Source organism: Glycine max, chromosome 5 (assembly GCF_000004515.6).
Source record: "Glycine max cultivar Williams 82 chromosome 5, Glycine_max_v4.0, whole genome shotgun sequence".
NCBI lineage: Eukaryota > Viridiplantae > Streptophyta > Magnoliopsida > Fabales > Fabaceae > Glycine > Glycine max.
Genome location: NC_038241.2, coordinates 38,612,062 through 38,622,823, shown reverse-complemented (window position 1 = coordinate 38,622,823; position 10,762 = coordinate 38,612,062). Strand labels below are relative to the sequence as shown.

At 29.1% G+C, this 10,762-nt stretch overlaps 1 protein-coding gene across 2 annotated transcripts; it reads right to left on the bottom strand.

Annotated features, from left to right (window-relative positions):
• Window positions 1-1,417: 1,417 nt before the first annotated feature.
• On the bottom strand, window positions 1,418-3,857 carry LOC100787235 (bidirectional sugar transporter N3). Of its 2 annotated transcripts, XM_026128513.2 has the most exons (6): window positions 3,663-3,759; window positions 3,480-3,486; window positions 3,160-3,370; window positions 2,850-3,014; window positions 2,076-2,195; window positions 1,418-1,952 (listed from the first exon to the last, which is right to left on the bottom strand). In XM_026128513.2, the coding sequence occupies exons 1-6, from the start codon at window positions 3,742-3,744 to the stop codon at window positions 1,656-1,658; spliced, it is 882 nt and encodes a 293-aa protein (XP_025984298.1). In that variant the 5' UTR covers window positions 3,745-3,759; the 3' UTR covers window positions 1,418-1,655. The 2 variants fall into 2 exon arrangements, with proteins under 2 accessions (XP_025984298.1, XP_025984297.1); XM_026128512.2 differs by lacking the exon at window positions 3,480-3,486 and having other exon boundaries at window positions 3,702-3,857.
• Window positions 3,858-10,762: the final 6,905 nt, after the last annotated feature.

Genomic DNA, 10,762 nt, shown 5'->3' with positions numbered 1-10,762 from the left:
TACAAAAAACATTTTAACTTGTGAACCTTAGTTGGACAAAATTACCATTAAGCTAAATTGATATGGGTTTCAGCTAAGTCACGTTGATACTTTGTTATAAACATAACCAACATAGCATGTATTAGATGTATTTATAAATTATAAGCATGACAAATAGCATACATGTTACATGTATTTATTGATGATATTTTATACCTGTACCGATACAAGATTGATAATAGAATACGTTGTGTAAAAATGTTAACTAGAAGTATTAGTATATATACTAGCTAGGGCCACACTCACACACCAAAATCCTAAAACTATAAGCTGGTACAGCATAAAGTTTATTCATCCTATGATTCCTATCATCTACCTACATATCCACCAATTAAATCCTACTGCACGATAATGCTGGATATATGAGAGACTTTTTAGGGTGGTGATACACACAACTCGTGAGATGAAACACCATCTTGTGGCGGAGGAATCAGTACAATTCCTTAATTGGCAGGGGAATGATAAGACCGACACGCCTGACTATAACGTAGAAGCAATAGTTTCAGTTTCAGGACCACCATTACCATGTACTCGATCTACAATATATATACATTTCTCATGAAGATTGATTACTTGTCACCTACCCATATCTACCACTTCCCATCTCGTTAATTGTAATCCGATTTTCTTTTCCTAGTTATTTGTTTACATATTGGACCATTTAGGCCCAATAGTTACTTCTTCTTCTAGGGGATGCTATTTGGCCCCAACACATTTGTTATTGGTCTCAAAAACATTCTTTCCCACAATACACAACGAAATACACTCTTATTACACTAATGAGGTGCAATACAACAAAATGATTTTATTGTATATTTTTTTTACATCTCATTAATGCAACATAAGTGTATTTTCATTATGTAATTGGGTTTATAAAAAAAAAATACACAATGAATATGATTCTATTATGTTGTAATTTCTGTGACAAAACAAAATTATGATTTCATTATCACAATTTTTAAAGCAAAAAAAAAATTATAATTACATTGTATTATAGAAATTATAGGTGGAAAAAAGTGGATAGCTGATATTGAAGGAAAGTAGGTAAAAAATATTTTAGTATTTGAGCATTGATTGGAGGAGTCAATATCAATTCCCGTTCTTCCATCCCTTATTTTCTTTTCCTTAAGTTTTTCACTTTGGACTTTTTGGAGCCTATTCTTAAAATGAATAATAAAATATAGGAAAATGAAATTTAAATTATAAATCAATGTCACCCCAATCAATTTGTTTTATTCGATTCATTTATGCATCGTTATCATGATTTATGACATTAAGTCCCTTTTAACAGAACAGACTTTTTATTCACGAATAGGAAGATACTAACTATTCGTGCAGATTCAATCGGTTCATGCAATAGCACCTTCGAATAAGATTTGGGGACAAGTTCTATTTTATTATTTTATTACTTTAACAGAGAAAACAAAACAGAGATTACATAAAATAGAAACTAACAACTAGGCAAAAGAGATACAGAGATAGATATGGATTGATCAATATTGTATAACGCCTCTGCCCCCATTAACCCTCTTAATATTTCACAGGAATTTGATCAACACATGGTGGCAGAGAGAGAGAGGCATAACACGTGCTCATGTATTCCTTCATTAAACTTCTCAACTTTCCCTTGTTTTGTTGTGTTCTGTTTGGTCACGAGCATTAACAAACTGCTGGTCCTGTTTTTTCTCTGCTTGTTCCTGAACTTGCTTCTTCTCTCCAATCTCAATATCAACGAATCCAGTAGTGTTTGGTCCCTGATTCTCACCACTCACAGCTGTGCTGGCGTTTTCATCGTTAACAACATGGTTTTTGTGTTCTGGCAGCTTTTGATCCTTAACGGGCTTGCTCTTTCTATATATTAAGTAGAGCACTATCTGAATCGTTCCAAATGTGATACCCACAAAGTTCGGAAGCTGTCCAGATAAAAAAAAATTATTACATACCAGTATATATTATATTATTTATGAATAAAGATTAATATATATAGCATATCCCTGAAATCAAAATGACTTGTCATTTTATGTTGGAGTACTTACTGTAACATAGATGTCCCTGAGGAGAATACCGTATGCCATCCACATCGTTGCACTTACTGTGAGGAGGAGTGACAGAGTAATAGGCATGAACTCTACACTTTTGGTACGAATAACCACTTTCTGAAATTCAACAAGATCAACCATGCGATTAGTAAGTATACCAATGCTATTTATTATGAAATCAAGTATAAAACAAACTGTTTATTTTTTTTTTAAAGAAAAGGGGGATTTGAAAAAAATAATAATCAAAGAAGTGATAATCATTCCTCCTATTTTAGGGTGGAAAACGAAAGAGAAAGAATAACATATGTGATAAATGACGTGAAAATGATTGGAAGAACAAATTAATACATTAATATAATTATTCTTTTGCAATGAGTATTTATCAGCCATAAATGAAAAGAGGAATTCAGCAAATCATAACAAATAATAATTAATCTATAAAATGAGTGCATGCATTCAAAAAAGTTTATTTGAGTTTATAGAAACTCTTTTTAGTTTATTTTAATAAATTTTATAAAGGAACTTATAAAAACAAATTGTTCCTTTTAGACAATAAATTTCACAACTATCAAACTAATGAATACACTCTGATTTTATAAGAGGTTATTTAATGAGAGCTTAAATGCTCAATTAAAATGTTTTCTCAAACTCATTGTATATATAAATCCAATAATGAAAGATATAAAATGAGCTGAATGATTAAAGAAAAAAAATGAGTTTGATTTTTTTATAATAAAATTAATATTTGTCGATTAAGAAAAATCTACTCACGATAATGCTTAAAGGTGCTGCAAACACACTGGTCGAAAGGACAACACAAATCCATCCAAGAAGCTCGATACGGGCTGTTCGTTCTTTTGCTAGAACGTGGGTAAGAAGAACCACCAAGAAAATCACCCCAACGTTGAACAAGAAAATCATCTTGAAGGTAAAGAACTGCCAGTCCAATCATAGTCTCAAATTAGTTATATTAATCGTAGTTACGAAAAAATAATAAAAGAGACGCAATGAGTGTCATTAAGCTATATAAATATAATCCAGCATCAAGATAAATTTAATTATCTTAATTATATATACGAACCCTAGCTTTCTTGGGGCAATAAATGATATAAATGACAAGGTAAACTGTCTCTATGAAACAACCGAATGCGTTAATGGTGATAAGAAGTATTTCGCCCGTCTTTATGTACGCATAAAAAATCCAAAGCATTGAAGTGAAGAGTGCAGCCACGTAAGGAAGTGATTGGAAACCTTCCGTGGTTTTCTTCTTACAAACTCGATAAAATGTTGGTCTGCAAAACACACATGCAAGTGATTCAATTTTTATTTGAACTAGTAATAGTTCTTCATTAATCATAGTTATGCAACACAAACGCATATAGATGAACAAGTGTTACTTACACTGGTGCTAAAATTAAGAAAATTACATCAGTAATGGAACAATAATTTAGTAATTAAAAAAAACCGTTGCTAAAATTTAGTGAGTCTAAAATTAGTGAGAGAAAATTATTTTTCAGTCACTAAATATGATCACCAATTTATTGATTTTTCGATAGAAAAATCAGTAATGGGAAGGATGGAAACTAAAGAAGATAATGTGATTTAGCTTTCTTGTGTAGATACCTAGAATTCCAACAACAAAAATCATAGGATTGGCGTGAGCCATGGTTTCGGGTGAAGGGAAGGTAGCTCTAGTTTTGTGTTCACTCTCTGCCGGGGAAGAAAAGGGAATGGATGACCCCTTATATATAGGGCATGCATGGGAGGTAGTCAAGCAAATTATACAACTATGAATTTAATCAGTGATATATTGATGATTAATATCCAAGACGTTGGTTCTGAGATACACCAAAGTCATGAATCTAATTTTGAGTTGCCAACTCAACACATTATTGTATCTCTAGTTGGTGGGATGTAGTTCTTTAATTAATAGCCAACCCTTCACTTATTTACGTGTTACGTGCTGAATATGCCTTGAATTCTCATTTATCTTTTTCAATGCCAAACCTTCCCTCACTCTTTCCCACCTCACGTGACGCTTCTCTATTATTTACTCTCTATAGCTCCTTTCACATTCAAGAAGTCTCACTCATTTTATTGCTTGTGTTGGTTCCTCAATATTTTCATGTGCAATATCCGCCGCCAAATAACCATTGCTGATTCACACCCACTATTGCCACAATTAGGTCACCGATCTTTCATGAGTCGGAGATGAAAAGGGAGACACGTGTCACAATGAGGTGATCACCTTGTACTGTTGCATTGCTACAAGTTAGAGTGCATTGATAGAATTTGGATTATTTGCTGATAGAGTAATGATGTCGTAAATTCTCTAAGAATTTTTATAACATTTTATATGTATAAAAATATAATTAAATAAAAAATAAGTTCATACAATGTCTTGAAAATTTAAAAGCATTCAATATTTTTTTATCTAGTAAATAAAAATATTAATTGGAAGATTCTGCAAGAAATTAATACTAGTTTTAGAACTATTCTTCTTGATATTGAATTATCCAATAATAGAATACTGTTTTGTTAAAAAGGAAGGCACAATTTTTTATACAATCAATAGATTAAAAATTATTTGTTATAAAAATTGTGTCGTTTCTATCTAAATAACTTGCTACAAGAAAAGAAGATGATATCAAGATGCTTAGTGATATTTATTTCTTTCCGTGTGATATAGTTTGCAAGCAAATCCAACTCCAAAGCATGTTACTTTTACTCAACTCTATCCCGACCGATCATATAGTTTTTGACTGTCACACATGACTGTGGAATTCAAAGTTCTCCTCGTGTTTAACCTAAATGCGTAACCTTGTCATCAGATAACTATAACAGCATTTTCAATGGAAAAAATTTGAAGTTATTTTTTTGTTTTTCATATTATTTTTTTAATTCTCATAGTGTCATGTCAGGTTAATGTAAGAAATTTATATATAATTTTGCTTCAATAATAAGAAACTATACAAACTTCAAAAAATCCACACTTTTATATTTTTTTATTTTTATTTAATTATGATATTACTATGTATCAGATAAATAATTGTTAAAAAATAATTTCTTATAAAAAATACAAATTTTATTTTTTTAAGAAATTCTCTGTCACATAAATTTGCTCAAAAAAACAATTTGTTCACTTAAAAAATCTTTCAAAAAATCTCCTATTAAAGATACTCTAAGTGTCTACCGGTTTGGTATAATTAATAAGCTAAATTACTTACATGCTTCTTTAACTTGATGTTAGGTTGTATTTCAGTTTTTTATTTATTAAAAGTTGCAAAATAGTCATTTAATTGGTATTTTTTATTTTAAAACACAATTTTGAATCTTTCTTTTATTTATTAAAGTCATAAAATTTGTCTCGTTAAATTTATCTACCTAAAATTATACAATTCAACTAATGTTTAGACCAAAAATAAATATAAACATGGTAAAAAAATTGTGTGAAAAGTGAGACTTTAGGAGCAAATTTCTTGCTTCATTTTGGGAGATATCTTAGTTTTTCGGTTGTTGGTGTGACACATTTTTTTTATGTAATGCTGATCATCTTGTTTATGTTTCTTTTTTATTTGAGCATTAATTAGGTTCTATATTTTATGTAGATGAATTTAATTAAATGAACAAATTTCAAGTATTAAATAAATAAAAAAATGTTCAAAATCATATCCTAAAATTGAAAATGATTACTATTACTTAAGGGATCATTTTTATTACTTTTAATAAATAAAGAACTAATTAAATTGTAACTTAAAAGGGACTACTGAGTAATTTAGCCTAATTAATACTATATGTGAATTCTATTTTCTTTTATTGTTATATTTTTTATAACAAATTCTTATTATATTTTTTTATATTTATTTATGTTTATCTTTTTCCATCATTTCCAGAGAAACCAAAATGGTTATGTTTGACTTTTACTCTCAGTGCATTCAAAAAAGCATGTGACCCTTTCGATTCAATTTTCAAAAACACATTTAACTCTTAATGGAATAAATTACAATAATAATATATGGATTTTTAAATAAACAATTATTTTTAAAATATTATATTATGATATGTTCTTGGACATAGTATAATTATGTAAAGATGTGTCAATAAAAATTGAATCATTTAATTCAGTCCAAGTAACAATTTATCATATTGGTTTGAATATTTGGATTTTTTATGAAAGCAATACAAACAAGATCAAATTGTAAGTTATTTTAATCTTTAGATCGAATAACTTTTTGACTCATAACTAATTAAACCAAACTGCAAACACCTGTGAAAGATAAGAAAAATTAATCTTGATCAAATAATTTTATATAATTAATGAAATTTTATTTTATTTAAATCTAAAATCACCATCACCATCTATGTTATGTTTGAATTAATTAAAATTACTATTTTAATTTCTGTAAATGCATGCGTAAATATTTTTATATATAATTATTTAATTATATAAATTAAATAATTTATTGTATTATTTTAAATTAATATAACATGGAACTTAATTTTGATTTAATTTTAAAGATATTAATAGTATAATTATAATTATAACAACAATATTTTAAAACAATAAAATTTAAAAGACCTAAAAATAAAGTAGAATTTAATTTGAATTTGAAGATAATAATAATGATAAAATTATTTTAAAATTAATTACAATATTTTTATAATTTAAAATAAAGTATACTTTAATTTAAATTTAAAGATAGTAATATACCCATAATAATGATAATTTAAAAAGTGTAAAATCTTAAAAAATCAATTTCACCCTTATAAGACAATGGGGGCAATTTCCCCCCACAAAATTTAAAAAAATTATAATGTAATATACACATGTGTAATTGTATATTACCCCCGTAATATGAAATAAATTATAAAAATTTAATCTATAACATAAGTTTGTTCTCACAAATTTAATTATTTATCCATAATAAAAAAATTTGGAATCCGTTAACAATATTCTATATAAAAAAAGTTAATTGAAAGAGTGAGAAAAGTGAAAATCTCACACACTCTCACTTCTTAAAAACAAATAAATTAAGAGTCTAACATAAAATGTTCCTTTCCCCGGCCACGATAGGAACGGACAACAAAATCTTAGGATTGGTTAAATGTATACTAGTACATCAAGTTTTCTTTTTTTTCTTTTTTCTTTTTACAGAAAACTGGTACATCAAATTTAAGCACACACTAATCATCTTAGCATATCTCTCACATTAATTACGTTTGGCTGTTTCAATAATTCAATGACATGGATCAAAATTAGGACAGATATTTTGGAAAGACAACATGGCTCTGGTGATTATTACCAACGGTGTCAGTGCACGTGTAATCGTTATTAAATGATATCTATACTAATAATCATATATGATAGGAGTAGTATACACAATTTGTTAGATAATTTTATTTTTAAACTATACTTCTTTAAACTTCCATTATTCTCTTTTTGTAATGAAAGTTCCAAAATTCTACCTGCTTTCTGTAATGAAAGTTCATGCGCTTAAAATGATAGTTACAACCACAATGGAAGTCCCTGTCCATGGTGGCGGAACTACGCTGTTTGAGGTGGACATTTTAATAAATCTACATATATATATATATATTTTTTAAAATTTTATATTTTATACCTCTAATTTTATGTGTTTATATCCGTTAACTTGTTCTCATCCGAGAGTAAGCAAAATATACGCCCTTAGTTTAGTAAAATCATGATTATTTATCTTAAAATTTTATCTTTTACGCATCTTATTTTTACCTATTTGAATCACTTCTTCATTTTTATGTGTTATATATATTTTTTAAATAATTTCTTCCCACTAGCCTCATTTCTAAGATCTGTCACTGCCCGTCAAATAAATAATTCTTATTTAAACTACGTTAAAAAGAAATACAATAATTTATAACTTTTTTAATTTCATTATTAAATGAATTGTTTTTATCTCATATTTTTCTTTTCTTTTCTTTTCATCCCACTCTTATATATATATTCTATTCTATTTAGGTTATAATGCGTTATGCGGAGGGTTCGATTTTGGCTGCCCTTGGGGAGCGGGGGAGGCACACAAAAAAGAACAAAAACCAGACGTCAGAATTATATATTTCTGGTGGTTGTGATGATCATTTGAGCTAGGGTGGTTGCTTTTATCTTTTAGTGCATGCATGTGCTCTAGTTCATACAACAAAAAATTGATTCTTGACGTTTCCAAGTGCCTCAGACTATGGGTGATATATGACACTAAAGTCTAAAGAAACCCAAAAGAGAACGGAGTCAGAGGTCCTAATTTTTCTAAGAGGCACATTACAATACCAATTTATTTATTTAAATTTAAAATCATTTGTGTATTTGTGTGTATATGGTAGTGAATCAAATTGCAACGATGGTCAAACTTCCGTCGTCACTTTCGCCTCATTTGATTGATACAGTCATTATAGTGGGTAGTTGGACCCTTGGAAGAAACCTATATCCTCTAATATGTTACATATCGTAATTTCCGTGTTAATATGGTGTCTTGACCTGTTTTCAAATACAAGGATAGGTCCTAAACTGACCAGTTTAGTAACACTAATAATTAAATAAGATTATTTAGTATACCTTGTTATACGTTTTTCTTGAATATGTGTGTGTGTGTGTGTTTTTCTAGGCCAGGTTTTCTTTTTGTGTGGCTCAAACAAATGGCTAAAACCTTTGGTACGTATGCGGAATCAGCTGGAATTTACTCAAAGAGCTAGTATACGACAAGTTGATTTAAATGAAAATTGACCAATGCAATAATTTAGTGCCTAGCTAATAGTCGAACTCTCCTCTTCTCTGTACTTTGAAAGAATGCGAGCCTTCACATTCTCGTGAATCTGAGTACTAAATATATTGCTAAATTATTTTGGATATCTGTATAAATAAGTCCTATTTTTTTACGTTCATAAATTTCAGATAAATATTTTTTGACACTATGCTAATTGACACCTTAAAAAAGAAATTAAAAAAATATAAATATGATAAATGATATGATTTGACATGATGATGAGATAAATAAAAAGAAAATAAGAATATTTAACTAATTTTTAAAACTTATGTATGTCAAAAATCGGGACTCATAAATTATTACTATTAGTGTTCCAAGCCACTTCAATCTTCCTAGTAAAACACCACACAGCCATACCCCTTATATATGATATTCATATTATATCCCAAAATTTTAAAATTCACACAATATTCTTCCTTGTATATAGGGTTTTATAGCAAAAAAATTCCAAAGCCACACATTTATACAAATTCATATGAAATTTATAAGGAAGTGTAACCCTAGCCCCTATAATTATCATGGCTTGAACTTGAAGTCTATTTTGTTTACGCAATGATGGGGGGTGGACCCTCCACCAGACACGTTCCACGTACAGTTCACATGAAGCTCATCTCAATCTCAATGTCAGCCGTGGAAATGCCTTTCATGGAATTAAATGCCTCGATCAATTTAGGACAACTCCTTCATTTCTTTCATTCATGAATCATGAATCGCCCCCAACATGACTCAAGGTAACGTAACCCTTTTAATCCTTGTTCCTGTGAATAATTGAATGCCACCTGGGCCACACAAATGGTGCCACTTGGTAATTTTCTGGTGCCTACACTCAACAAAGTGCACTCCTAAGTTTTATGGCTGTGATAATAGAATGTTTGTTAGTTATCTTAAAATCTTAGAGTATACTTTATGTCTAACTCAATTCTACTAACATCTTAAAATCTTAGAATTTAAGTTTAGGTCTAATTCAATTCTAAAAATTAACTCAAAGGGTAAAAGTTATCCTTCACTTATATATTCTAACTTAATTTTATTTTTAGTCTATCTGAGACTTAAATTTTTTCCAACAAGTTAATCTTACAGTAGTTTTGTACTGTAAAGTGTAAACCACACCTTATTGCTAATTAAATAATATTATTACTACTGATAGTATTTCATGATGTCAACTAAACTGTAGCACAATTTTAAGAAGTCAAGAAATTAGGGATTTGCCTCCTAATCCCGAATCGCCAATCAATGAGTACAAGAACTATACAGTACTACAGTTATTCATTGTTGCACACACTGACAAGAAGGGCATAGTCACCATAGGGACAATAATATTAATGAGATCGTTAGTTAATTAATTAGAGTTAGCTAGCTGCCATTTTGGATCAGTCACTGGGATTGTTAGAGATCGTTGATTGGATTAATTAATCATAGACCACAAATTGGATTTGTAATTGGCACTTTGGCAGAAAAGGTTAAGGCTATTAACTTCTTTTTTTCTTCCGGACATGAGATTAAGTATGTCTTTCAATCTATTAAAATAGAGTCTAATTTTGCTTAGAATATATGATAGTCATTGATTCAAAAGAATATGATTTTATACATTATATGAATCGAAAATGAATCTTTTCATTAATAGACCATTCTTTCAAATATAAAAACAATAGGATTTTACCTAGTGTGTCAATCTTGTAGATGGTTATACATTTAGTACGTATCTGTTTTAATTCTTCTGCTTAAAACGAGATTATTAGAATTCGTGGCAATGTGACACACATATAGTAGTAACTACATAATCTAAAAGGGGTGCTGGTATTATGAACTCTTTTAATTCGTTCTGGCACAATCACATTCAGATGTGAATAATTAATTAATTCAGGTTCCTTGAAACTGTCATTGTTAAGC

Bases quoted from the DNA above. Each gene is read 5' to 3' on its own strand.
- LOC100787235 (XM_026128513.2), bottom strand. From the start codon at position 3,744: ATGGCTCACGCCAATCCTATGATTTTTGTTGTTGGAATTCTAGGTATC. The intron at 3,015-3,159 runs GTTCGTATATAT...TTGGACTGGCAG, and splicing joins ATTGCCCCAAGAAAGCTAGG to TTCTTTACCTTCAAGATGAT. The intron at 1,953-2,075 runs GTAAGTACTCCA...TTATCTGGACAG, and splicing joins TCAGGGACATCTATGTTACA to CTTCCGAACTTTGTGGGTAT.